This window comes from Apodemus sylvaticus, chromosome 1 (genome assembly GCF_947179515.1).
Source record: "Apodemus sylvaticus chromosome 1, mApoSyl1.1, whole genome shotgun sequence".
NCBI classification, from domain to species: domain Eukaryota; kingdom Metazoa; phylum Chordata; class Mammalia; order Rodentia; family Muridae; genus Apodemus; species Apodemus sylvaticus.
Genome location: NC_067472.1, coordinates 72859268 through 72886259, shown reverse-complemented (window position 1 = coordinate 72886259; position 26992 = coordinate 72859268). Strand labels below are relative to the sequence as shown.

The following is a 26992-nucleotide window of genomic DNA, read 5'->3' as shown; positions in this document are numbered from 1 at the left end:
TAAATTAGAGTTTGCAAACCAGCTGGGCATGGTAGCACATGACTCCAACATCCAAGAGACAGAGGCATGTGGATTCTGTGAGTTCAAGGCCAGCCTGATCTACAAAGTGAGTTTCAGGACATCCACAGCTATTATACAGAGAAACCTGGTCTTAAAAATCCAAACCAAACAAACAAAAAGTTTGCAAACCTGGGCAAAGTAGATTCTACCTATAATCCCAACACTCAGTAGCCAGCCTGGCCTGCCGAATAAGACCCTGTCTCTAAACAAACAAACAAACAAACATAAAAATAAAATCAATTAGTTTTAAAGACTTGCTCACTTGAAGATGTCTTCCCTGGATTAAGTTATTCTGTTTTATTATCATTGTCTTGGGTTTTGGTTTGCTTTACGTCTGTGGGCACAGGCGCATTTACATGTGAACACATATAACTCACTATCACGTGGAGTCTTTTTAACCATTAAGAGGAAGTTGAAGGCTATCAGATTAAAGTGGTGCAGTGTGTGAAGTGTATCAGCGAGCTCTGGGGTTGGAGAGGGGAGCTGACCTGTCATCCTGACACTTCCCAGAGTGTCACTGCCTTTCTGCTCTGCTTTCCGGCTGCAGCATCCAGTCACTCTGTCACCAAACATGCAACTGGAGAAGGACCACAACTGGTCCTTGCTAGCTAGTACTACCGTATGTGACCCACCTGACGTGTTCTGAGGACAGTGTGGTCTGATGACTTTCTAGGGGTAAATCTGGCTTCAAGAATGAAGACAGTTGCAGCTAGGTGGTAGTGCATGCCCTTAATCCCAGCCCTTGGGAGGCAGAGGCAGGTAGATCTCTGTGAGTTTGAGGCCAGTGTGATCTACAGAGTTCCAGAGCAGCCAGGGCTACACCTGACTTGAAAAATAATGAAGGGGGGGGAGGAGAGAGAAATAAATAAATATAGAGTTGGTGGCCAGGTGTGATAGCACATACCTCTAATTTCAGCACTTGACAGACAGAGGAAACAATAGTCAGACTCTGTTGCTGTCTGTAATTCCCTCAGTCAGGAGGATAAAACTGGAGTCCCAGCACAGCCTGTCTCAAGACCAAAAACCAATCAAATAAAGCCACATCAGCTAACATCATCTCCAGGTGGGTGATCCTGTCTGTGTTGCTGTGGCTCTTGGGGTCAGAGGCACCGGTGCTACTCAGAGAGGAGATTGTTCCAACTAGTCTCTGCAAAATGCAGAGCCAGCATGATTAAGAAAGGGAGCACTGAAGGGGCTGCAGGGAGCTGAGGAGGAAGTGGGAAGGGCAGGGAAGGTGACTGGGTAGCTCACACCTGCAGTCTCAGCACTTGGAAGGCTGAGGCAGATGGACAGCCACAGATCAAATAAATCAATTAGTAGAGAGCAGAACAGTTCCAGTTGCAAGCCACCACAAGACGTACTCTGGGACTTTAGGGTTCTCAGGAAGGCTCTGGGATAACCTTCACCTACATCTCAAAGTGGGTTCTCAACATCACTGTAGGAGAGATCATGATGGTCTGGAGGTAGGGAGTTTATCCCAAACTAGACCTGTGTTCCTAACCTCTGGCTCCTGACCTCTCAGTATAGCTCCTAAGCAGTGGCTATCTACAAAGCTACCAGTGGGCCAGCTGTGATCACAGCCCATTGCAGTTGGCACTCAGAGCATTTATGCCAACTGTCACTCCTCCAGCCTTGACCTAGAAGGGTCAAGGGATGGTCCCTGTCAGCATATTGGAAGTGGCTATGAGGCCTGAAGACAATCAACCTTCCTCTCTGGAGAGACTTCCTGAGCAACTTTTATACAGATATGTCTACACCCATTCACACAAACATGCCTGTATCTGAGGACTCCAGCTCTGCAGGAGCTTAGAACCCAGCTCCCTAAGGCTGTTTTCTGAGAGCCCCCTGTCCTGAGCTCACCCTGTCTTCTTCCTCGCTGATCCTGAGTGAGGGGCAGTGCTGACCATCCTCCACTGAGGGTGTGGTGGTCGTTCTGCTCTGTCCTAGGCTGAGGGAGGAAGAGCAGAGGTTAGCAAACCTAGATGTCACTCCCTCGACCAGCTGGGTTGGTTATTTATAAACACAGACTAGACATAAATTGTGCTTTTCCCCAGCAGAACAGCTGAGGAGGACTGTGCAGTGAACTCATGGTGCCCTCTGTGAAACAAAGAACAGACTTGTCACCCTTAAGAACCAGTGTCCTAGTTCCATCCATTTGCCTAAGAATTTCATGAATTCATTGTTTTTAATAATGAGGTAACCCAATCACAAAAGAACACACGTGGTTTTGCTCATTGATAAGTGGATATTAGCCCAGAAGCATAGAATACTCAAGAGAACAATTCACAGACCAAATAAAGCTCAAGAAGAAGGAAGACCAAAGTGTGGATAGTTCGGTCCTTCTTAGAAGGGGGAACAAAATACTCATGGGAGGAGATACAAAGTGTGGAGCAGAGACTGAAGGAAAGGCCATCCAAAGATTGCCTCACCTGGGAATCCATTCCATATACAGTCACCAAACCCAGACATTATTGTGGATGCCAACAAGTGCTTGCTTACAGGAGCCTGATATAGCTGTCTCCCAAGAGGCTCTGCCAGTACCTGACAAATACAGAGGTGGATGCTCTCAGCCAACCACTGGACTGAGCACAAGGTCCCCAATGGAGGAGATAGAGAAAGGATCGTGCCCCATAGGAGGAACAACAATATGAACCAACCAGTACACCCAGAGCTCCCAGGGACTAAACCACCAACCAAAGAGGACACATGGAGGGACCCATGACTCCAACTGCATATGTAGCAGAGGATGGCCTTGTTTGACATCAATGGGAGGAGAGGCCCTTGGTCCTAAGAAGGCTTGATGCCCCAGTGTAGGAGAATGCAAGGACAGGGAGTGGGTGGGTCGGTGAGCAAGGCAAGGGGGCATGGGATAGGGAGGGGGTTTTGGAGGTGAAATCAGGAAAAGGGATAACATTTGAAATGTAAATAAAAAATATCTTAGGGGGGGGAGGGAGGAAGATGGGGGGACCGGGAGAGGGGGACAACATTTGAAATGTAAATAAAGAATATATCCAATGAGAGAGAGAGAGAGAGAGAGCACTAAGATTAATTAAAACAAAAAAAGAATCAGTGTCCTAAACAGCTTTGGCCACACCTTCACAAAACCCCATTCCCTCTGCCAAGAGGAAGTCTTGAGACAGAAACTCCATGCAGAAGCACATGGACTCTTCTGCCTCCAACAACTCAGACATTGAAGATGTGCCTGTTAGTGGAGGTCATTTACCACAGAACAGATGGGACTTCTATCCGTGTTCCAAGTGTACCCCAAGTGCCAGCTTCTTTTCTGTCCCAGATGCAGAAGCTGTGGCTGTGGGCTGGAGTCTAAGCCACCTCTCAGCACAAATGCAAACTTGACTTTTGACAAGGTACATGCTGTGGCCACAGGAAGCCCATGGTAGGGCCACAGGAGTAGGTGGGGCTTTGTTCCTGAGGGAGATCAGAGAGCAACCTTAGGGGCTTAGGGAGGTCATGGCACTGGAGCCCCACCCGGCTGATTGATGTCCTAGAATCCTGTTCTCAGGTGCTTCCATCGTGTGTCTGTTAGTGGCTCAGAGCAAGACTCTGTCCTGTCTGCCCTCAGACTGGCCCATTGGCCTCTCTACCTCTGGGAGAACACACTCAGCCACAGAGCTACAATTGGCTCTGGGTCAGACCTCTGGGGTCCGTGGTGCCGTGGCCTCTCAGACTGGAAGGCCCCTGCCCAGCTGAACTATGAATAGTGCCATTGTGCCTCAGCCTGAGCTGCCACTGGGCCACCGTTCTTCAGCCTGGTGGAATCTAGAGCTGTCTGCCTGCCAGTTCCAGTTGTTTGACTTCATACTTCAAGGCCAAGTCCTTTCAGGAAAGTTTTCTGTAGCACCCCTCTCTCCCTGCTTAGAAAAATAGACGTGCAATTGACTGGCTTTGCGGGGTTTGAATCTGTCATTTTTTCCAAAGAGTAATGCTAACAGCCCTCATTCATTGCCACTCTGCCTCCCACTGTCTCCCTCTCGTTCTGTCTCCCTCAACCCATTTTCCCTTCCTCTCTTTCTGTTTTTCCCCATCCACCAGCAGCAGGAAGATGTGGTACATTTGGGGGTTGGGGTGCAGAACAAACGCTGGCTTTGCCTGTGGCCTGTGGAGGAAAGCACCAATCCCACACATCCATGGGAAAGCACCGGGACCTTTCTTGTGGACTGGATGTGGCTGGATGTCTTTATTGCCTGTGATGTTGTAGAAACCTAGCCCTGTTACTAACATTTCTGTTCATGTGTGTGCCCACACTGTCCAGTGGTCTGCAGATAGTACCATGCGGCCTTCTGGATGTGGCCATGTGGCTTTTGAAGATGGGCATAGGAAGGCCCTGGTCAAGGGAGGCTCTCTCCCAACCCAGACACAAGAACACTACCAACCCCAAATTCCCAGTCAAGGTCTAATTCTTGTATTTTGGTAGTGGTGAGTATGCCCAGCCTTTCCTGTTAGGGGACTTGGTTTCCTTGCTTGAGACATCCATAGACCCTGCCCTCTACTACCTGCCAGTGCAGAGACTAAACTCATGCAAACAAGGCAGTAGTTTTTGGGGGCCAGGTGTTCCCTTGTCCCACAGTCCCACCATACACTGGACACATGAAAAGAAAGCAAGGAAGTGCCATGCCCAGCAATGATCAGCACTTTAGGTTCTGTATCTGAGAGAAGGCGTGGCCCTTTTTCTCGGAAGCCAGCTAATAGAGGAGCAGGATGCATTTCCAGCGGTAGCTGGGCTCGGCAAGGCAAGGGGGTGACTCTAGGTAAACAGCCTCTGGTCTCCTTACAGGAAGTAGGCTCCTTGCCTAGACAGAAAAGGCCTGAGATCATCTTTTTTTTTTTTTCTGAGATTTTTTTTTTCCACCAGCCCCAAACCCAGGAAATCCCTGTTTCCACCTCTCTGTGTAAGGAACACAGAGAGAGCCAGAGTTGTCCTTCCAAGAGGTGGGGATGAGTTTGAAGAACAGAGGGTACCTCAGTGCTGCTTGGGGTTTCGAATGTGTTGATATGAGCAGTTGGGATACAAGAAGTGCTGGTATGTATGACACTCGGTGAGGACACCAGCAAATACATCTCGAACATTTCATTAGGAATAATAGAGAAGACAGGGCCCAGCCCAGCGCATGGGGAGGTGTCCCAGCAGGTGCTGCAGAGCTGGGGCTCAGTCACTGGTATAGGGTGGGGCTAGAGGGGACTTTATTAACCATCCCCCACGGAAGGAGACCAAGAGGGCATGGTGCGAACCTGTGCCCCCACTTCCGGACTCATCTGAAAGCTCCAGGCTATAAGCAGCACAGGAAGAGGTCTGGTGTGTGGCCTGTGGGATCCAGAGACTGGAAGGAGGCACAGGAGCATCCTCTGAGCAGGCAGCTTGCTGGTTCCTGCCTCTGCCTGCTCCGGAGCTGCCTTTTTCTCTTAGATTCTCTTCTTCCCTCTCTTCTCTTTTTTCCTTTCTTTGCTTTCCTTCCATGTGAGTGTGAGTGTGTGTGTGTGTGTGTGTGTGTGTGTGTGTGTGTGAGACCTGAGTGCCTTCTGTCACTTTCAACCTTATTCCATTGAGACAGGGTCTTTCACTTAACCTGAGTTTTTCCATTTTGCCTGAGCTGGCTAGGATGTCTCCAGCCTCCAGCAGGGTGCGGCCATGCCCGGCAGTTTTATGTGGGTCCTAGGGGCTCAAACTCAGGCTGTATGCTTGCACAGCAAGTGTTCCTACTCAATGAGACTTGGCTCCAGCCTTCTAATTTTCTTGTTTTAATTTATATTTGGGAGGAGGATTTCATACATGAGTGCTGAATGTACATCATTTCCACCCCTTTCCCTCTTCCAGTTCCTCCCCTGTTCTCCTTCCTTTCATATTCATGACCCTTTTCTATAACTATTGTTATGCACACATTCTCTCTCTCTTACACACACACACACACACACACACACACACACACACACACACACACCACTGAGTCACTTAGTGTTGCTCTTCTGTATATGTTTAGGGCTGACCACTTGGGGTTGTATAATCCATCAGGGGGCTCATGGCCGATCTGCCCTCTCTCCTATTCATAAGGAAGCCTTGTGAAACTTCCTCCACCGGTGTTGGCATGTCTGCTGATGTTGTCATTGTGCGGGTCCTGGGTAAGCAGGACCCTCGGGCCCTCACAATCTTTCTACCCCTCACCTCATCTATGATGTTCCCTTGGTCTTAGGTATAGGGGTTGCATTATAAATGTGTCAGTTGTGTCTGGGCATCCAATGGTCACTTCTCTGTATTTTGACCAGTTGTAGTTTTTTGTAATTGTCTCCATGTGCTGTAAAAAGAAGCTTCTTTGATGAGTGCTGAGGACTGAGTATTACACTTTCCTGTGGGCATAAGGATAAACATTTAGAAGAAAGTTAGAAAGTCTACTGCTTTAAGAGAGTGGCAGTAGTAGGTTCTCCTCCAGAGTCCACGACCTCCAGCAACAGGTAGCTGGCTAGGTTACAATACTATTTTTGTTTGTTTTTCAAGGTGGGGTTTCTCTGTGTTATCCTGGCTGTCCTGGGACTCACTCTGTAGACCAGACTGGGATTAAAAGCATCACCACCTCCATCCAGCCAATACTGGTTCTTTGTTTTTTTTTTAAGTTGCTACCTCTCTAATTGATTCCAGACCCTGGGCTCTTCAATCTCTGCAGGAGCCTGGTGCTATAGATTCCTTCACCCTGTACCAGCCATCTCCTTCTTTTTTGGTGTGAGCTCCACAGGGGTTCCACTGAACACCTAAACCAGCCTTCCCCTCTCACCTCTGATCATGGGCTGCCAACCCTTCCCAAGAGTCCCTGGAGGCAATTAGACTCCCCTATTGTTTAGGGACAATTTAAGATAACCACAGATGCATCTTCCCTTCCCCTTTCCTCCCCACCAGTGACTACACCAGAGACAAACACAGTTCTCTAGGAGAATAAGCGGATTAAGAGAGTCAGGAAGCCAAGTGCGCAGGGAGCGAAACTGAGCCCTGTGGGATGCTAACCCACAGCAGAAAGTCTCAGGCCATTGTGGGGAGGACACAGAGCAGGCCCAGAGAGGCTGATAGGTGGTGTGACCTTTTCTGGCCCAGGAAGAGCTAGAACTGGAGATGCACCTGGGCCTGCTTTCCAGAGATCACCCCCACATACACCCACACCCACACACACAGCATCCTTTGCCGTCCAGCCACCCAACAAGCCTTGTTCATCCTCAAGCAAAGCTGATCCCTTATTCACCAAACCGAAGGTTAAAGAGGGCCTTTCCTGGCAACACCCATGGAGGCGAGCGGGTGATGGTGGCAAGAGGAAGCCAATCACTGGGGTCTTCCAAACTCTGGGAAAACATCATCTTCAAATGTAGATCGAGCCTTTTGCAACCCTTTTGTCTCAAACCCTTTCCCAACCTTCCATTTCTCCTGCAGTCTTATGGGGGTCACTGAATTCCTCTGCTGTCTTGCACTCCCAGCAAGCAGCAGGCACTGGGAGGTCCCAGGGTAGGCTCCTTTGGTCTGGCCTTTGGCTTCCTAGGCACAGTGAGATGGTAGTAAGGGCTTTGAGGGTCAAAGTTGCATTGGGTAAATGCTCCCTGGGGCAGCTCAGCCTCCTGGTCAGGGACGAAAACTGGAAAAAACAAGACTCTGTCCAGGAGCCATCCAGGCAGCCAGCCATGAGCCCAGGCAGCTTGGACAGGGCGCCCATGGACACAATTGGCCCAGTGTGGGGCACACTGCCTCAGGCAGGCTGACTTCCCAGTCTGAGCTGAATGGCCCCTTACCGTACTGCTCTGCTGATTTACAAGCTGTCTTTCCTGGCCTGTGATTAAGGAGGTAGTTTAGTTAGCTTTTTGGGGGGCCCGGCACAGGAGGTGTTAAGTAAATGTAGGTAGGATGCTGGACTCCCACCTGCTTTCTCTGAGGTTGCCTCAGTTTCTTCATCAGTACAGAGGAATGAAGGGAAACCATACTGCTCCACCCGACCTCCTACCCATACAGGAGAGTTGCTAGGGAAGGGAGAGAGGGCACTCTTCTCTTCAGGCCCTCACTAGAGGTGGCAGGGAGGTTCATGTGCTCAGGGCCTGGTGATGCCTGTCAGGTACAGTCTTCCTAGGAAGCCCCCTCTTGGCCTCAGTTTCTCCACTTAGAACTTAGGCGGCTGCACCATAGAGACTCTGTCAAGTTTGGGGGCTTGATAGATTTTCCCTCTGGTTATTTCCAGTATCAAGGCTATGCTGGGACCTATGTCCCCTGTGCTGGCTTCCTGACCTGAAGCCTAAGTTGTTTATCTTGCTTCTCTTTAGTGTATGACTTGAGGGTTCCTTGAGGTGCTATGATGAGCTACCATGATATTGGGCATACCCTTCCCTGGAACTCTTGTCTGGAGGATGGTGGTGGGTTGGGATTCTGTGACACCTGCTGAAGCCAGAGGCAGGGCAGAGGGGCCTGTGTCCAGGTGGCCTGTGTGTTTGATAGCATAACCTTACGTCAGGGTTACCTGGTCTGACGTATTGGAGACATCTGTAACGATTGGATATGGTCTACAGAGCACCCGGCATCTGCTGGGCCCAGGCAAGGATTTGCCCTCAGGGCCAGCACTAGCTGGTCTTGTGTCTCCCATAGCTGTCAAGCCACAGGCTCGGAAAGGACTGCCATGGCCCTGGTTGAGGCTAAAGAATAATCTTGCTATTCCTTTAATCCCAGCACCCAGCAGGCAGATCTCTGTGAGTTTGAGGCCAGCCTGGTCTGTATGGTGAACTCTAGACCAAGATCCTGTCTCAACTAATAATAGTAACAATATTAGCCATTATCACCACCCTCCCCTCCCCATCATCTTCATCATTCTTCAGCCTGTGTCTGCTTCAGTGAAATGTTCCTTCGCAAGTCTGTCTGACTGAGCCTTTCACACCTGTGTCCACTTCAGGAAAACACTCCTTCACGTGTTCACCCCAACAAAACACCATCCAACACAACTGACTCTTCAAAGAGCCCTAAGTTTCCACTTCAGTGGTCCTGTCACATTTACCTCTTGCCTACTCCCCCTGATCCCCCTCAGAATTGGGTAGTATTCTTCCTAGCGGATGGATACACCACACCGGACTTACCCTACCACAATGCCTGCTTTGCTGTGGACTGCAGGGCGTGGGCGGTCAGTGATGCTGACCAGCTGCAGGACCAGGGAGGGCACCCCCTTTCCATGCCCTTTTTCTCCTGGCACCGCCATGAAGAGTCAGAACCTAGGGGTGCAGCCTCAGGACGCTGGCTTGAGGAGGGGAGGACAGGGTAGCTTTTCTGAGAGGCCCTGAGTGGGTGGACACCTGGCCCAGTGCCCTGGGTGTGGCAAGTCCAGATCTCTCAGGGACTCAACTGTTTCACTCGGCAAGGGCTGGGGTCAGCTTGTTTAACTCCACATACGCATACCAGGTGCTCACCATGTTTTCATCAAAACACGAACAGCTGTCAGAGTTCCTCTCTCCAAAGCCAGCTGCCAGCCCCAGTGGACCTGCCTGTGCTAGCCGTTCGGAGACCGTTGCTCGTTCTTTGACAGCTCAGTCCTCAGTCCCCACGGGATCTAGACCAGGCTGCACATGCTTCTAGACCAACCTCTGAACACCAGCTCCATGATGCTGGGCAGGCCACTTACTGTTTCTGAACCTTGGTTTGTTAGCTGTGAGGGAGGGCTCTTCTCAGCTCAATTACATAGAGAAAGGAGGCTCTGGGTGTTGATCTGCCCAAGGACACCTGGATGAAAAAGCCAGCCTTCCAGGAACTCCTGTGTCCCGATGCACTGGGAGGGGCAGAGCTATAACTGATACCATGAAGGTGTAGAGGAGTGGAGCATGCTCAGTTTGGGTGCCACGGGCATAGAATGGGTGCCTAAGGGAGGAGGGGAGGACTGGGAGTTGGAAGGGGTCAAAGAAAACTGCCTGGTGGCTATGGCATGTTCTTTGGGGATCGACTCTCAGTCAAAGTTTTGCAGGGGTAGGTTGGAAATGCACTTGAGTGAAGGGGGCCTAGCATTAAGAATGAGCAATAGGGGGCTGGAGAGATGCGTCAGAGGTTAAGAGCACTGACTGCTCTTCCAGAGGTCCTGAGTTCAATTCCCAGCAACCATGTGGTGGCTCACAACCATCTGTAATGGGATCTGATGCCCTCTTCTGGTGTGTCTGAAGATAGGGACAGTGTACTCATATGCATAAAGTAAGAAATAAATAAATCTTTTAAAAGGAAGAAGAGGAGGAATGAGCAATAGAGTCAGGCAGTGGTGGCAGTGGTGGCAGTGGTGGCAGTGGTGGCAGTGGTGGCAGTGGTAGCACACACCTTTAATCCCATCGTTCAGAAGGCAGAGGCAGGCGGATCTCTATGAGCTTGTGGCCAGCCTGGTCTACAGAGTGAGTTCCTGGACAGCCAAGACTACACAGAAAGACCCTGTCTCAAACAAAACAAAGCAAGCATGAGCTGAAGAGACAGGCGGAGGTGCAGCAGGAACACTCCGCCTTGTTCCCTTGCAGAGCTGCTACAGCAGCAGCCCACCATTAGGTTCTGCATTGCTCAAGAAGGCAGAGGCAGAGTGTAGCTTCTGGCCTTAGTTTTGTTTTGTTTTGTTTTGTTTGGGGTTTTTAAGACAATGTCTCATGATATAGCCTTAGCTGACCTGGAACTCACTGTGTAGATCAGGCTGGCCTCAAACTCAAAGAGATCTGCCTATTTCTGCTGGAATTAAAGATGTCTGTCACCATACCTGGCTGGCTTGTAGTTTTGAAGGGCTCTTTATCAATACCAGCCAGAAACTCCAAGGATCCTTGGTAGGTATGTGACTTTAGTACACCTGCTCCATACTCCAACCCTGGGCAGCGACTTCAAAGAGGACTCCAAAGACACCACCATCTTACCAACAGCCGGGTCCTGCTCTGCCCACACTCACCCTGCTGCCATGTGGAGTGTGTGGGAACCTCACAGGAAGCTGTCGATCCCTGGGTTGGGTCTGGTTGATCGGTGTCATCACTCCTAAATCATGAGTAGGCCTGGACACAGAGTGACCCTGAGCAGGAGGTAGCAGTGACTGTCGCAAACCCCTGCCAGCTGCCAGCTGGATCCAACCCTGCTCAGACCTGGTTCTTGGTCCCTCGGATTCTAAGCTGCTCCCGATGGTCCTTCCCAGAGGCCCTCAGCCTCCCATCTTGTCAGCTCTCATGAGCTATGGACTCTTCTCACCTCATGGTCAATGCTGCAAACACCCTTTTCAGCTGAGCTTTGGTCCTGAGGTGGACGGGAGGGGAGAGATGCCCCTGCCACAGACATCGGGGTCTGGCTAGCGGCCAACAAGCTGAGTGGCAACTCCCAGAGGAGCCATTCGGAGGGGCCTGGATCTAGGTCAGGTTAAAATACTGCGTACTAACTCAGCCACCACCACTGGGACTCTGGGCTGTCCCCACCCCTTAAGCTATTGTTTCTTGTCTCTGAAGATGCAGAACACAGTTGCATGGAGTGCTGGGCAGAGCTCTGGGGGATTCTCAGCAAGGTTTGTACCCACACAGGTGGAGAACCTTGTAGCCTTCCCCCCCACAACCCAGGGCTGTGACTGTCACTTCATGGGGTCAGAGGTAATGAAGCAAAGGGATCTCTGTTCTGGGGGTGGAAGCTGTGGAGATCTGAGTCACCAGCAGGCTTGGATCCCACAAAAGACAAGAGAAAAAGGCTTGGAGACCTACCTTCCCTGGCTATAACTTCAAGCTGCTCTGAAGCCCATAGGGCAGGACACCCCTCCCCTAGACACAGCAGGACTTCCTGCTGTCTGCCTGTCAGCTCAGAAATCACTGAGAAGTCCTAGGGCCCAGGGGAGCCAGCGGGAGGCCAGGGTGTCACATGTCCAACCCTGGCCTGAGTCTGTGGCTCTTAAAAGTGTGTGAGACCTCTGGTAACTCCCTGCCTCGGTTTACCCATGAGGTCTCAGTGCCCTTGAAACTGGCTTGACAAGCACCACCTCTTGCTGGGACAGACCCCTGATTCCTCCCAGTTGGAGGACAAATCTTGGGATGGGCTCCCACTGTCTGCCTCAGGGGAGATTAGTTAGAGGAGCCCTAACCCCGCCATAGGCCTTCCGTTGTAGATGGAGTTGAAGCCACCAGAGACCTAAGGGAGCCATGGGTCTAGAACAGGCAATATGACCCCCTCTGCCTCTGGGCTGCATGCCCAGCCTCCAACATATGCTGCCCACATGCACGGAGGGTGTGTCTCAGTTGTGGGCACAAGTCCCTACCTCCTTAGCTCTGCTGACTTGCTGACAGGTTTTTGCCCTGGTGGGGTTGGAGTGAGAGTGAGAACAGCCACCTGGAGCCCCGGAAAGGGGGTGGGGTTAGGGCATAACAGGATTGGGGTTCATCTGGGTAGTGCTGGGAGTTGGGGCTCCTCACCACCACAGAGAAGACTGGCTAGGAGCTCTGCCCTCCTCCTCAGCCCCCTCACCACCATGGAGAAGTGCAGGGGTTGGTGTTTGAGCTGGTTGGCCCTCACAGTGTATGATGCTTTCAGATGCACTCCACTTCTGCTGGGGTGTCTGGGGAAGGGGTGCTCCCACTGCAGAGCCAAAATGGCAGAGCATTGGGCAAGACACTGGACCAGACACTGACCACATTCTCGTTCTCTTGGGCTACCAAGAGATGGAACTTTTTGGTCACCTGTGTTGATTGGAACTCTGACTGCAAGGGAGGTACCAGCCGTAGAAGCTGTTTCCACTCCGTTTAGTAACCAGTGACCCATGTCTTATGTGGTTTGAGTGAGAATGTCCCCCATTGGCTCACTTATTTAAATGTCTGGTTCCCAGTTGGTGGACTGTTTAGGAAGGATTAGGAGGTGTGGCCTTGTTGGAGGAGATATGTCCCTGGGGGTGGGGTTTCAAAAGCCCAGGCCAGCCCCACCCCTGAGGCCCCTCCTCCCGGCCTCCATCTTGCCGATAAGATAGATGTAAGCTCTCAGCTACTGCTTAGCTCCATGCCTGCTTGCCTGCCACCATACTTCCCGCCATGATGATCGTAGACTAACTCTCTGAAACTGTGAGGAAGCCTCCTCCACTTAAGTGCCTGCTCTCTTTCAAATGCTGCTTAGTCATAGTGTCTCTCCAAAGCGATAGAATGTCAACTGAGACGCCTCAGCAGGGGCCTCTTGAGGTATTCTTTCAGGCCTGCTACACCATGGGAGATCACTGACCCTCAGGGTCCTGCCAGCAGCCCAGCACAGGCCGCTTGTCTTCTCTGGAACCTAGGAAACTGTCTCGACCATGTGTACTGTAAGCCAGCAGCTAGACAGCAGGAACCCTTTGTTTTGAATGCATGCCAGTGGAAGGTAAGCTCTTTAGGCTTGAATTTGTAGACCAGAGGAGGCAGGTCTCCCAGCCCCATCCTCCCGGCCTTTGCAGGAGCTGTGCTCTGGTGTCCAGGCTCCCGGGTGTTCAGATTCCCCTTCCACCCACACCCAAATGTGAAAATGCCCTTTGCATCCGACCCCTGAAGCGATACCCTCTGTCCCTCCAGCTGCGTCAGTGTGGTTTGAAGTTGGCATCACTACCCCATGCCAGTCCCCAGTTCACTGAATGCTCTTTCTCTGGCAGCCCCACGACCTGGTCTCAGCCACCAGGGGCAGCCAGCCGAACTGGTCCAAAGCAGTGGACAAGAATGCATGCCCCCCATAGTCATGAGAGCCGTGTCCTATCCTGTTCTTGGGGAGTAGGCAGTGATTGGGAGAAAGCGGGAGGGGGCATCCTGTCAGGGCTGCCCCGGAGGAGGTCCTCTGCCATCTGTGCCCTGGAGGTGGAAGTGGCAGCAGGAGACAGTCCTTTCTGGGCTTCTTTGCTTGGGTCCCTGTGCCATTTTCTGTCCCTGGGTACAAAGCCCATCCCTGTGGAGCTGGCCCGTGGGCTGTGCGCACAGAACCGCCTTGTTTCTGTCATTACTCAGTCGTTCCCTGCACCCAGCTCCCAGGGCACGTGGGGGAGGAATGGCTAATGACAGGCGGCACCCGGCCTCCCAAGCCCTTTGTTCATTCACTGGGTGATACTTCCTGGGTACTGCTGAGGGCCACCCCTGCACTGGGGACGCAGAGGGCAAGAAACGTGCCCCCCTCCTTCTAGAACGCACTCCTAGCACCTGCCACCATTGACAGGTGAAGCAAGGTGTTGTCCAACCAGAGTGGGATGGAACAAGCTCGTGCTCAGAGAGCATGTACTCTGTCGATAGTGCAGTCAGAGGTGGGACCAGCGAGTGGAGTCTTTCTTGAAAGGTATGTAGGAGTTTCTGTGAAGCAAGTTTTAAGAGCATTCTAGGGCCAGAGGGATGGCTCAGTGATTAAATGCACTGACTGCTCTTCTGGAGGTCCTGAGTTCAAATCCCAGCAACCACATGGTGGCTCACAACCATCTGTAATCTGATTGGATGCCCTCTTCTGGTGTGTCTGAAGATAGCTACAGTGTACTTACATGTAATAAATAAATAAATCTTTAGAGAGAGAGAGAAAGAGAGAGAGAGAGAGAGAGAGAGAGAGAGAAGGGGGGCATTCTAAAAGGAATGGTGGCTAACATATGATGCAGAAGGATTGCTGTAAGTTCAAAGGTAGCCTGGTCTACTAAATGAGAATGTCTTAGGAAGGAAGAAAGGAAGGAAAGAAGAAAGAAAGAAAGAAAGAAAGAAAGAAAGAAAGAAAGAAAGAAAGAAAGAAAGAAAGAAAGAAAGAAAGAAAGAAAGAAGGGAAGGAGGGAGGGTGAAAAGAAAGAAAGAAAGAAAGAAAGAAAGAAGGGAAGGAGGGAGGGTGAAAAGAAAGAAAGAAAGAAAGAAAGAAAGAAGGGAAGGAGGGAGGGAGAAAAGAAAAAAAAGAAAGAGAGAGAGAGAGAGAGAGAGAGAGAGAGAGAGAGAGAAGAATTAATTATGAAGCACAGATGGACAGTGGCTTCTAGATGTGGTGAATAACTCCAGCTAGTGGGTGTCTAGTGTGGTAGGGTCTAGGCAGGATGGAGCTCTGCTGTGCTGGGGGTCTGGGCTGTGGGCATTTGGGAGAGTCCAGAGCAGGTGAACATTTCAGGGGGGACGTCCTGATTGTAAGAGAGAGAGGGAAGGAGACTGGACTAAAGGGGAGCCGGTGGAGGGTAAGGGCAAGATGGAAGGAACCAGTCTGGCCTGGGCAGAAAACACCCCTTTTCTCTTGTGAGGAACCAACCCACCAGAGGGCAGGATAGCAGCCATGCTGGTAGAAGCCCACCTGATCTTGCAGCTTTTGTGGGACCTACCACAGACCGTTATGCAGGGACAGAGGAGGTGTTTGGGAGGGATGCCTCTCCTAAGTAGGCCCTCAAGCCTCAGAGTCTAAACAGTACCCAGGTGGACCTGGCAAAGCTGCTTCTGCCCCACTTCCAGCCAAGATCCAAGGGCCAGGGTCATGGCTGCAGACATCCTGCGTCATCTCTAGGAAGATGGTGAAAGATAGGCTCAGGCCTTGGATTCTCTGACAGGCTCCCATCATGCCCTCAGCCCGAGCTGGTGCCTGTCCTTCCTGCACAGGCCCCGCCTGTGAATGCGGAGCCAGGCTATTCTTTATGGCCCTTCCCTGTGGGGACATTGTCCTCTGGGCCCTTCTAGTGCTGGGCCTCAGCAGATGCAGGGAGGCCTCTCCTTCAGACCAGTCATTCCACAGTTGCCAGAATCTAATCTCCAGAAAGGACAGCGTGGATTTTAGATGTTGCCAGGCAATGAAATCACTTCCTTCAGGTGTGGCGAAGTTTTGAGGGTACAGTAATATGGCGGGTAGATATAGTTCCCAGGAAGTGTGAGTCAGGCCTAGGGCAGTCCCAGCAGCATGCCCCTCCGCAGTGGGAGGGTTGCAGAGGCTGGCCCTCCTCCTGCCATACCCTAGTTGACTGCTTAGTGTGCCGCCATGAAGCCTGGGGGCAATGGGAAGGGACTTTCTGGTGACCAAGATCAGATTCTGGCTCCCAGCCCTGGCGAGGCTGTCCCTGGCTCCTGGGATGAGGCCCTCTCGTCCTCAGAGGACTGTGAAGGTGAGCTAGCTGGCCTGCCTCATCTTGCAGTCTGCTTAGAGCTCATTCTGAATTCAGGACTCGGCCTCATGGAGGAAGTCCCAGTCAGTGTCTGGGCTTTGGCACTGGCCTCAGAGTGCACTGTCCAATCAGACTGCAGACGTGGCTAGTGAGTGGGTGAAAGGTTAGAGGCAGTCCTGATTCTCAGCATTCCAGACAAGAGCCCCTGTAGCAGTGGCCTCAAGACCTGGGCAGCACATGGTACCCCAGAGCATCGGGGAAGAGCGAAGTTCTGATTGTCGATACCCTAGTCATAAGCACATATACCAGGCCAGCACCCCAACTGCCAAGCAGGGTGTTCTCCCTGGGTTACACTGTTGCTAGAGGCAGATGGAGCCAAGGCCAGCAGGTGCTCTGCCGCAGAGTGGTGCGGAGTGGCCGACAGAGGAGTGAGTGTGCCTTATGGGACTGCAGAGGAGGGCTCAGCGTTCCCACAGCCCTGCTGCCGGACAGTGCGGAGAACATGGAGGTTCCTCAGGGTAAAGCCAGAAAACATGCTGGAAGGTAGCTTCATTGTAGCCAACTGGCAGCAGCTTTAGGAGGCTCTTGTAGAGTCACTGGCTGCTAAGATTTGAGTGTGGTTTTTTTCCCCAAAGGTTCATGTGATAGATGTTTGGTTCCCAGTGGGACCATGTGGGAGTTGCTGAGACCTTGAATGATTTGGAATCCAGGGGAAGAACACTGAGTGAGAACACTGCTCTCAGGGTGTTCGGGGAGGTTCCTTCTCTTCTTCCTCTTCATCTTCCTCCTCCTTCCTCCTCTTTTTCTTCTTGTTCTTCTTTGTCCTCCTCCTCCTCTTCTTCCTCCATCTCCTTCTTCCTCTTCTTCCTTCTCTTCCTCTTCTTTCTCTTCCTCCTCCTTCTCCTCCTCCTCCTTTTCAAGACAGGGTTTCCCTATGTTGCCCTGGCTGTCCTGGAATTCACTGTGTACACCAGGCTGGCCTCAAACTCACAGAGATCTGCCTGCCTCTGCCTCCCGAGTGTGCCACCACGCTCAGCTTGTGGGTGGTTCTTATGGGCACTGAGTAGAAAAACCTGCTGAGAAGTGAGTTCCTACCATTTAAGCCTGAACCCTGAATCACTGTGGTGTACCACGACGCATCGTCCTTGTGCACTCTGCAAGGCCTAATGTAGGATTTTCAGTTTCTAAAGTTGGAACTGCATAAATATCTCTTCTTTATAATGTCATCTGGGCTCTAGTATACAATAATAACAAAGATGGGCTGATACCCTGCTAGACTAACCTGTGGTCCTGTCCTCCAGGCCCGGCGATGAGCATCACCCGGAAGTGAGGGCAGATGGGTACGTGGACAACCTCGCGGAGGCTGTGGACCTGCTGCTGAAGCACATGGACAAGTGACCGGCCTTCAGAGACAGTGGACAAGGGCACCCCTGCTCCCATACGTCCTTGCGTCCTCTTCCCACATACTTCCAGGCCCCAGGCTACCCAAGACTGGGCAGATGCTGGAACTTCTAGGGTGCTTGTCCCTGGGCCAGAGCCATCCCTCCCCCTCCTCCCCCACCCTCTACCGACTCCCTGTCAACATTCCTCCCTCCCTAGCACTGGGGCAGAGGTTTGTTCCCCTCCCTGGCCCATGCCATGTTTCCCATAGTGACATTGAGAGGGTGGAAGAGATCTGTCAGGCCTCCAGAAAATGAGGCCCTCTGGCTGGCAGGTCCCTCTGAGACGGGCCCTGGACTCCCTTAGTCCCCTTTGGCACCTGGCCCTTTAATTGACCATCCAGTTGGATGAGACACGTTGCCTCCTCATTGAACTCTGATGTGAGGAGCCTACGGAAAACCCAGAGCTGAGCCAGCCTGCCCACCACCCACAGCCCTATCTGGCCCCAGTCAGAGCAGCTAAGCAGCACTCTGCCCGCTACCCCTGTCCTAGGAAGCAATGCCAGCCACTGTTCTTCCTGTCCCCATGAGTTACCCAGACACAGGCTGGGGGCAACTCTCAGGAAACTGAAGACTGCCATCCCACAGAGCCGGTGTCCACCTCTACAGTCAAGGCTGCAGGCACAGAAAGCACCTTTGGGTTGGGATAGACAGATGTTGAATGTGCTGTTTCCAGTGCACAGAACAAGCTGATGGCACAATAAACTTGGCCTCAACAGCCCCCCACCCCCCGACTCAGCCTTTGTTAGTAAGGGTCCAGAGTGGGTAAGAGAACGGAGGCCCCAAACAGGGTCTTAGATTCCGATGCCTCTGAGCAGTAGAGGGGCAAGGCTACAGAACTTCCCCCCTGCCCTGGCCTCTAAGAAATTAAGAAATGGAGATTGGCAAGGCGTGGTGGCACACAGCTTTAATCCCGGCACTTAAGAGGCAGAGGCAGGTCGACCTCTGTGAGTTTGAGGCCAGCCTGGTCCACAAAGGGAGTCCAGGACAGCTAGAGCTACATAGAGAAACCCCATCTGGAAAAAAAAATAAGAGAAAGAAACAAAGCAAGTAAGCAAGCAATGGCGTCTGATAGTGATAGATGAATTTCTTCATCTAGAGTGGAAGACAGACCAGGGCAAACAGGAGCACTGCCTCCTACATTCACTCACATATTTAAAGATTTTAAGTTCTGTGTGTGTGTGTGTGTGTGTGTGTGTGTGTGTAAGCATGCCATAGGCACTCCACACTTGTGGAGGTCAGAGGAACAGCTTTTTAGAGTTTCCTCTCTCCTCTACCTTTCCGTAGTTTCTGGGAATCAAACCCAGCTGGTAATGGCAAGCGCCTTTCCTGCCAAGCCCTCACCAGCCCCTAATTTTCATCACTGTAACAAAACAGCAGAGGCAGGCTAAGTATGTGGGCTGCATGCTCAGAATTCCCACATACAGGGCTCAGAAGCAGGACTGTCACAAATTCCAGGCCAGCTTCAGCTACATGGCAAATATGTCACAAAATGGTAACAAAAACTGAAAGAAAAAAAGAAAAAACTAAAAAGATAAGAGTGGGTTTTTATATAGCTCAGTTTAGAAGGCTGGGACCAGCAGCACCAGCCTTGGCCAAAGTCTCATAAAGACCTCATGGAATCTTCCATGGTGAGACAGGAAGACGGGATGGCCCTTTTGAGGACACCACCCCACCCCCCAGCTGATCTAAGGACTTTCCACATTTTAAATGTCCTACCAGCTCCTGACACCACCACCCAGGGGATCAACTCTCCAACTTACGGCTTTGAGGGCAGCACAGCCCTCTCCAACCATAGTGGCCCAATAGGCCCAGCAGTGGTGAGCCATGCTGTCCACAGTGGGACCAGACAAGGGCCTTCTCCAAGGGGCTTCTGGGACAGTGCTCCCGCCTACACCGTGTCAGCTTTCAGATTCTGATGAATGGACAGCTGTTATTGCTGTTTCTTCTCTAACTGACCCAGAAGCCACTGATGAATCTTCTTGGGAGACAACTTCTCATAAAAAGAAGTCGGTTACGGAATTTAACCCAGAGGGTAAAGAAGTCAGCTGGGATAGAGCTCGCTGAAAAGGAAGTAGCTGCAAGATGTTTTGGTCAGTTAATCATTAGCTATTCAATCATGAGGCTGGAATTGAGCCCCTAGAACTACCAAGCACTTGGGGGGCAGAAGCAGGTAGCCTCTATGAGTTCGAGGCCAGACTGGTCTACAGAGTGAGTTTTAGAATAGCCCAGCCTATGCTGAGAAACCCTGTCTCAAGAACACCAAAGAACAGAACAACAGATGTACTTTTTAAAAATAATTTATTTTTTATGTTCATTGGATTTTGCCTACATGTATGTGTGTGTGTAAGGGTGTCAGAAGCCCTGAAACTAGAGTTACATGTCATGTGACTTGTCACATGTACATTGTGAGTTGTCATGTGGGTGCTAGGAATTGAACCTGTGTCATCTAGAAGAGCAGCCGGTGCTCTTAACTGCTGAGCCATCTCTCCAGCCTCTGCAGTGTGCACTTGTAATCCCCGTGCTAAGGAGGTGGAGACAGGAGCATGCTGGGAGCTAGATGGCCAGCCAGCCTGGCCTAGTCAGTGAGCTCCAGACTCAGTAAAACACTATCTCAAAAAATAACAGGCAAGATGGCTCAGTGAGCAGGCATTTGCTACCAAGCCTAACAATCTGAGTTTGATCCCTGGGAAATTGTTTTCTGACCTCTATACATATGCTGTGGCCCATAGATGTACACACATTCAAATAAATAGATTTAGTGAAAAATAAAACATATGGTAGAAAGATTGAGGGAGACATCTGGCATTGACCTCTGGCTTACAGACAGACAGACACACACACAGAAAGAGGGGGGGAAGAGAGACAGAGAGGAGAGAGAGAGAATGAATATGAATGAATACATGAATGTGCTCCTCTAGAGGCCATGGCCTCTTGCCTTGATGCTTCTCAGGGCGGCAGCACGGTTCAGCAGTCGGCCTCCCTTCTCTTGATCTTCAGCTGCCTAGCAGTCAGCCTGTAGGATTACCACAAGGGATCCATCTGCCTCAGACTCTCGTGCATCCTCAGTAGGTGGAACAGGCAGGAAGAAAGCCTCCTGCAGTTCTCTTTAAAATGGGAAGACTCAACCATGTGCTGAGTCTACAGGGTGCTCAGGGACCCACCTCACAAGCCAGCATGATTATCATTATCACGCCGGCTTTTCCATGCAGAGTAGATAGGCTGAACATTTTGCACCAAGTTTTGGGGTTATAGGAGCAATATTACATAGGAAATAAAACCAAAAAGTTTAAAAAGAAACCAGTAGCCTCTTGGAGGTTTGGTCTCTGTCCAACTTGGGCATTTGGGGGGAAGGGCTTTTTTCTATGCACATTTTGGGAAAGAGCTGCTCTCACAGAAACATATTGGCTTACCATTCCATGTACAGGGGGCCTGCTTAGTAATTGGGAACATCCCTGTATGGATGGACCCATAAGCCAGCTGGGCTTGGGGACTGCAGAATGCTGAGGCCTGCGGCTGTCTGACCACAGGGCTTTGAGTGAGTCCTAGCCTGGCTGCAAGCAGGATCCTATTTTCAGAAGACCTTGGATTTGGTGCAGGAGACAGCAGTGTGGGGAGACATCAGGGCAGGGGCCAGTGCATGTCAACTTGAGCTGGAGCAGGGCTAGAACGAGGCTGTTACCATTGGAGAGTAGGAGGTGCAGGTTAGGGGGGCTGTTGGGTCATTCAAGGCCATTGTGACTCTAAGGTGCAAGACTGTGCTTGGTGGCTTTCCTGCCCTCTGTCCTGCTATTGTGAACTACTTATGCTATTATGTGAAAGGCAGAAGACTGGTGTCCTAGGAAGACTGAATGGCCAGCCTGGGATCTTGCTCACACACCCTGATTTTAACTGTGTATATGGTATATGCTGTATGTGTATGAGTGTGTGCCAGTGTGTACATGATGGCCTTTATCTGCCAAGCTGTTCCACCCCCAACTCCAAAGGGTGGCTTTGTGTGTGTGTGGGGGGGGGAGTTTTGAGACAGGATTCTGATATTTAGCCCAAACTGGCCTTGCATACACAAGGTTTCAGCCTCTTGAGTTCTGACTGGGGTTACAAGTGTGTATCACTACTCTGAAACACTTTTCTTTTTCTTTCTCTTTCCTTCTTTCTTTCCTTTAGTATATGGATGTTCTGGGGTTACAGGTGTATGCCACCACTCTGGAACACTTCTTTCTTTCTTACTTATTTTTATTTGTTTATTTATTATATGGATGTTCTGCCTTCATGTCTGTGTGCCACATGCATTGAATCCCAGATGCTATTGGATCCCTTGGAACTACAGTTACAGATGATTGCGGCTCCTGTGTGGGCACTGAGGATTGACTCTGGGTTCTCTGGTTAACAACAGAGCTATCTCTGTCCACCTCCACCTCCCACTTCTTAAGATATACATTCACATACCATTTTGTTCGACAAGGGATCTGTTGCCAAAGAAGCAAAACAGAAAAGTAGTCCAGGACGTCACTTCTAGATTAGGATCCTCTGGCCACAGAAGAAGGTCTGGGAGAATATTCCAAGGCCAGATTACAGGGACCAACATTGTGTAACAGAAATTAAATGTAGCTGCTCTCCACTGGAGTTCTCAGGACTACAGGCACAGTGCCTGAGCTTTAGTTACTCAGGTCTCTGGTTAGAGGGTGAACACAGGAGTATCCATCCCAGGGGTGAACTATGTGTTCTAGTATCGCCACAGCCCAAGAAGCAGAGTTGTCAACTGTGCTGCCCTCCCTGGGGGCAGAGGCCTTGAGCTAGTTGGCTGCCCAGGCCCTGCAGGACTCTTAAGTGGCCTGTCTCTCAGCCAGGTCAGCTTCCTCTCCTATTCTCTTGGAAATAAGAGCGCAGCATGCCCCCATGCTAATGTGTCTCTGGCTCCTCTGCAGCTCCCTGTGATGGCAGCTGTGGCTATGGGCAGCCCTCTCCAGCAGTTACCCCCATGGCCATCCGGCACTTCACCCTCTCCCTGAGGCATGGGGATATAAGTCCATCCCTGTAGTTCTCCCAGTCCAGAGCTAACACTCCCAGGGACAGAGCGGACAGGAGAGCTGCTGGTTCACTGTACCCAACAAAAAGCACACAGTTATGCCCAGGCAGCTGGGTGTTGAACCAGGAAGCTTTATTTACACAGTAAAAGTAACAAGCAAATTCCTGAGACTAGCGAGGCTGTAGTGCAAGACAGTCATGGTCTGTGGGGGAGGCAGGCAGGCAGTGATGTGTGGTGCTAATGAGAAGACCCAGCAAGGGCTGCTTACGGTTGCTGCCCTGGTGGGGGCCTGGCCCACCGCACCATTCACCACAACCACACTGCCTCAAACAGTACCAATGCTGCTGCTTGGCTGGGACAGCACACGTGGCCCTAGCCTGGCCTGCGGGCCCATCTGTCCCTGACCCTTGGGCACCCCCTGACACTGACACTGAGACTATGCTACGTCAGGCTATCCTATCTAGCCTAAAGAAGCTCCATCAGTCTGCAATTTTAAAGTAACTTTCTCTTCCTCCTTCAGGAGCCTGGCACCAGGGGGAGGGGTGGGACCAGCAGCATGGGCGTGGCAAGGGGCAGCAGCATGGGCTGGATGGGCAGAGGGTCCCTGAGCCCTGGCACCTAGCTTACATTTTAAGTGGCCATCATTCAAGTAATTTTAACCACATCAGTGGAAATGGGGTGCAGGATCCAGGCATGAGTTCTAACTGCTGTGAACATTGAATGAACCCATAAAAAAATATAGCCATTGGACTGCATAGGAGACCTGTCTAGAAATTGGGGGGAGGGGCACTTCCTGTTTAATGTGATCCTCTCTTTTATTTAACTTTTCTTTGTGCATACAAATTTAGAAAACTTTCCTGCTACAAAGAAAAAAAAATTTAAAGTAAGGCTTTCTGAGAATACACATTTGCATGTGTGGGCAGAACAAGTTCCAGGGAGCTACGTGAGGGCGGCCGCAGTGCTGGCCAGCTTTGCCCTTCACCACCCGTGAGTAAGGCAAGAGCGGGCAGTCTTGTAAACGGTCTAGGCTGCTACGCTGGACTCAGGTCAGGTACCCGGCTGAGAGCAGCTCTGTCGGCTTGGTGGCTTCTGGAGTGAGCGGGATGTCACGAGCTACGGGGCCTGTTCCCAGTTGGCTTTGGCAGAGGCTCTAGCCCTTCAGGCTGCCAGGCGAAGCCCACCCTCAGCTTCTCTAGGGGATGACACTCAGGCAGGCCAAGAAAGGCGCAGCTTGTGCTTTTGCCTGCACTGTTGCCAAGGACCCCTGTGAGGTGAGGCAGGCCACCTGCCGCTTGAGGGCCCGAGCACCTGGGAGCCAGAGCGGACCCCCAAGTGAACCTTCTTCCAGGACAGCCGGGACCACAGGTCTTGGGGCCAGTGAATGGGGTCGATGAATGAGTCTGTCTGGGTCTCATGACTGCTGAAGGCTGACGGAGACCTTCTAGACAAAACCTGCTTTGCTTGATGAAAAGAACATCAGAAAGCAAATGAACACACTGGGCAGAAAAGCTACCACCATCTTTTCTGGCTGCTTTTGCTGGGGGCTTGGACTGAGGCCTTAGTGGGACAGGGACAGTCAACGGAAGCCTGAGGAGGTTGGGAAGGGTGAATCTCTACCCCGGGTTTGAAGCATTTCTGCCCAGGGAAAGATGGAGCTCACTCAGCAGGCTCCCACTTGTCCTTCAGTCACCAGGCTCAAGGGAGCTAGTCTAACTAAGGACAAGCCATCCACACAACAGCCTTAAGACACACACCTGCCACCAGGAGCTCCTGGAGAGAGAGCTCCCAGTCCTCAGGAGAGGCAGCTGGCAACTGCTCTACATTTTGGCCTTAGCAGGCTGTGTGAAGCAGACCAGGGGACAGGGCCTAGCCTCTCCTTGCCTCAGGGGAATGGCTTTAGGGACTGTGAAGCTATTTCAGATAATAAAATCCTTCACTGTGGGCTTTCTGGGGAATAGGACACTGGTGTGTGCATCCCATGTTCTGTCAACTACCTTCCTGTGACCCACCAGGCAGGGCCTGTATGTCATGCCTTCACCAGCTTTCTACTTTGCTTTTGCAGTGTCCCCCCCCCCCCCCCAGGCCAGCTGCACCCCTAGCACCACCACATGCACCCAACCTAATGTTACTGAAGTGGGACTTCCTGTACCTTTGGGTCTGGTTTCAAAGAAACATTGCCTATCAGTCAGAACTTGATCCTCTGTTCTTCTGGCCAATAGACAAATTAAAGTTTAAACAAAAGGTTCCCATCAAGGTCTTTCTTTAGGAGAAAGGTAACAACCACTTGGCCTTAGCCAGCAGAGGATGAAACCTCGGAGGGTAGGCACAGCAGAGCAATTGCAAACGTGCCTAAATCACATGTCTGCAAACCCAAGAGAATGCATGTCTGCAAACCCAAGAGAATGCATCAGTTATTTTTAGCCTTATGGGAAAACAAGCCACTTGTGTAAGCCAGCCCACTTGCTATTGTCTGCAGAAGATGCCAAGTTTGCTAAAAGCCAGAGTCCCAGAGTTCAGAGCCCTGTAGCATGTCTGCAGGGAGGACTGAGGGGAGATGCTTGAACGGATACCCTCTGGGAATTATGCTGGGCGTGAGGAGCTGCAAGGGGGAGTGTGATTCAAGCCATGCTGTGGCTGGGCCTGCAGAGGAGAGCCTCAGGGCTAGGCTCACAGCAGGGGACTGGGAGAGGCGGGTGTCTTGAAGCCAATGGCAGTATGCTTTCATTGAAGCCAGCAGAGTCTGTGAACAAGCAATAATGTGCTAGGAATGCGGTGGAGGCTTGCAGGCCCCCAACGTAGGCTGCTACAGAGGGAAGCCTGCAGAATGGCTAGCCTGCAAAGCAGCCAGCAGACATCCCTCTACCCAGGAATGTACACAGGGCCGAGACTCCTGCACCTGCTTGTAGATCCTGAGGACACTATGAAGAGGTCATCTTGTCACTGACATCTCTATACACAGCTGAATCCACTGAGCTCAGCTCTCAGGGACTGGGGACAGTAGGAAGGCTGCCAATGCCAGCTTTGCCAAGGCAGCCCCTGAGGTGGCAGAGGTGTGGGTGATTCTTGGTGCTGAGGGAGAGCTGATGGGCCCACCCTTCAGTCAACATAACCACCAAATGCCTACCCAGTTTGGATAGCTTCTGGTCATCCCTAACCTATCCCCTGATCCCAAAAAATGGGACATGGATTATCCCAGAATCCCTGCCAGTGCCCCAAATGGATTAAGGCCACACGGTCTGCTGTCACTACAAGAGGTGTCTCCCGAACCTTCCCAAGCCTGGGCCAGGGAGACCTGGGAGAGAAGGCACGGAGTAAACTAAGTAAAGGAGGCTTTGGGTAACTCCCCAGAAAGAACCTGAGCGAGGCTGTAAGGGGGCTCAGGCCCCTGACATCCTGATTGAAGGATGTAGTTGGCCCCGCCTTACTGGAGAATGGCTACCCAGCACTCAGTAAGGAACAAAGAGGAGGAGACCAAACTGAAAACCTGTTTTTGGGCTACAGTAGTTCCATGGAACTGGTGGGAGGCCAGCTGTTGCCTGTGCGGTGTGGCTAAGTTGCCTTCACAAATTTGGACACTACAGGGTGATGGCTGGCTCCTTGGAAAATGGGTGGGCTCCCTTTTTTGGAGGAGCTTTTGCCAGACCCAGGAGCCAGCACCCCCTTGGAGTGACCTAAGCCCTGGAGGAGAGCCTCCTCCCCCGGCCGGGGGGCCCTCAGTTGTTCTCTATCTGCTCAATGTCCAGCTCACCATCCAGAGAGCAGAGGCTGTTCGTGCAGGCTCCCCGGTCCTGCCAGGCTGTGGCTGGCTCCCCCTTCCTGCAGCAGTCCTCATCTAGACTGCAGCCATCAGACTCGTCACAGGATAGGTCCTCCCGGCAGGTGAACTGGTCATCAAAGGAGTGGGGAACAGGCTCCGGACCATGCTCAGGAACAGGGGTCCCGGCAGGAGTCCTGCCCCCTGGGCTGGAGGCCGAGAGCAATGCGGTCCAGGATCGGGTACTGCTGACGAGGGCAAAGGGGCTCTGGGAGCTGTGGTCGTCCACCCCCATGTTCAGGCAACTGAGGCTGCTGAAGGTCTGACAGTTCTGTGGAGGAAGAGATATAGTGATCAGTGTAGAGGCCAGTCTCATTTTGGAGCCTCAGACCACACACCCTACAAAGCCACACAAAGCCTAGTTGATTTGTAGCAAGGGCTGTAGCAAGACCACCAGGTCTGAGAATGGTTCTCTGACCACTGGACACAAAAGTCGCTACATAAAAGGCAAAAATGTGATGAGGCCCAACTCGTGGGCAGCTGGTGTGAGATGGGCAGACCTCAGACTTAATAGGTGGCCTTGTAACAATGTGTCTGATCTAAGGCTGTTTCATTCCAGATGTCCCTTGTCTGGGACTGGTCTAGGACCTCTTCAGTGTGCACATCCTTACCTAAA

The 26992-nt window shown here is 51.5% G+C and overlaps 2 protein-coding genes across 4 annotated transcripts in view; one reads left to right on the top strand and one right to left on the bottom strand.

The window, feature by feature from the left end:
- Positions 1-18263, top strand: part of Lhpp (phospholysine phosphohistidine inorganic pyrophosphate phosphatase) — a 92494-nt gene extending 74231 nt beyond the window's left edge. Inside the window, exon 7 of the mRNA XM_052196803.1 lies at positions 17399-18263. Within this exon, the coding sequence (XP_052052763.1) occupies positions 17399-17495 (97 nt within the window). The 3' untranslated portion in view covers positions 17496-18263. The remainder of the gene's footprint in view (positions 1-17398) is intronic.
- A 4410-nt stretch (positions 18264-22673) lies between these two features.
- Fam53b (family with sequence similarity 53 member B) overlaps positions 22674-26992 on the bottom strand; it is a 64726-nt gene continuing 60407 nt past the window's right edge. For all 3 annotated transcript variants that reach the window (XM_052196705.1, XM_052196713.1, XM_052196721.1), the window contains exon 4: positions 22674-26647. In XM_052196705.1, the coding sequence (XP_052052665.1) occupies positions 26276-26647 (372 nt within the window). In that variant the 3' untranslated portion in view covers positions 22674-26275. The remainder of the gene's footprint in view (positions 26648-26992) is intronic.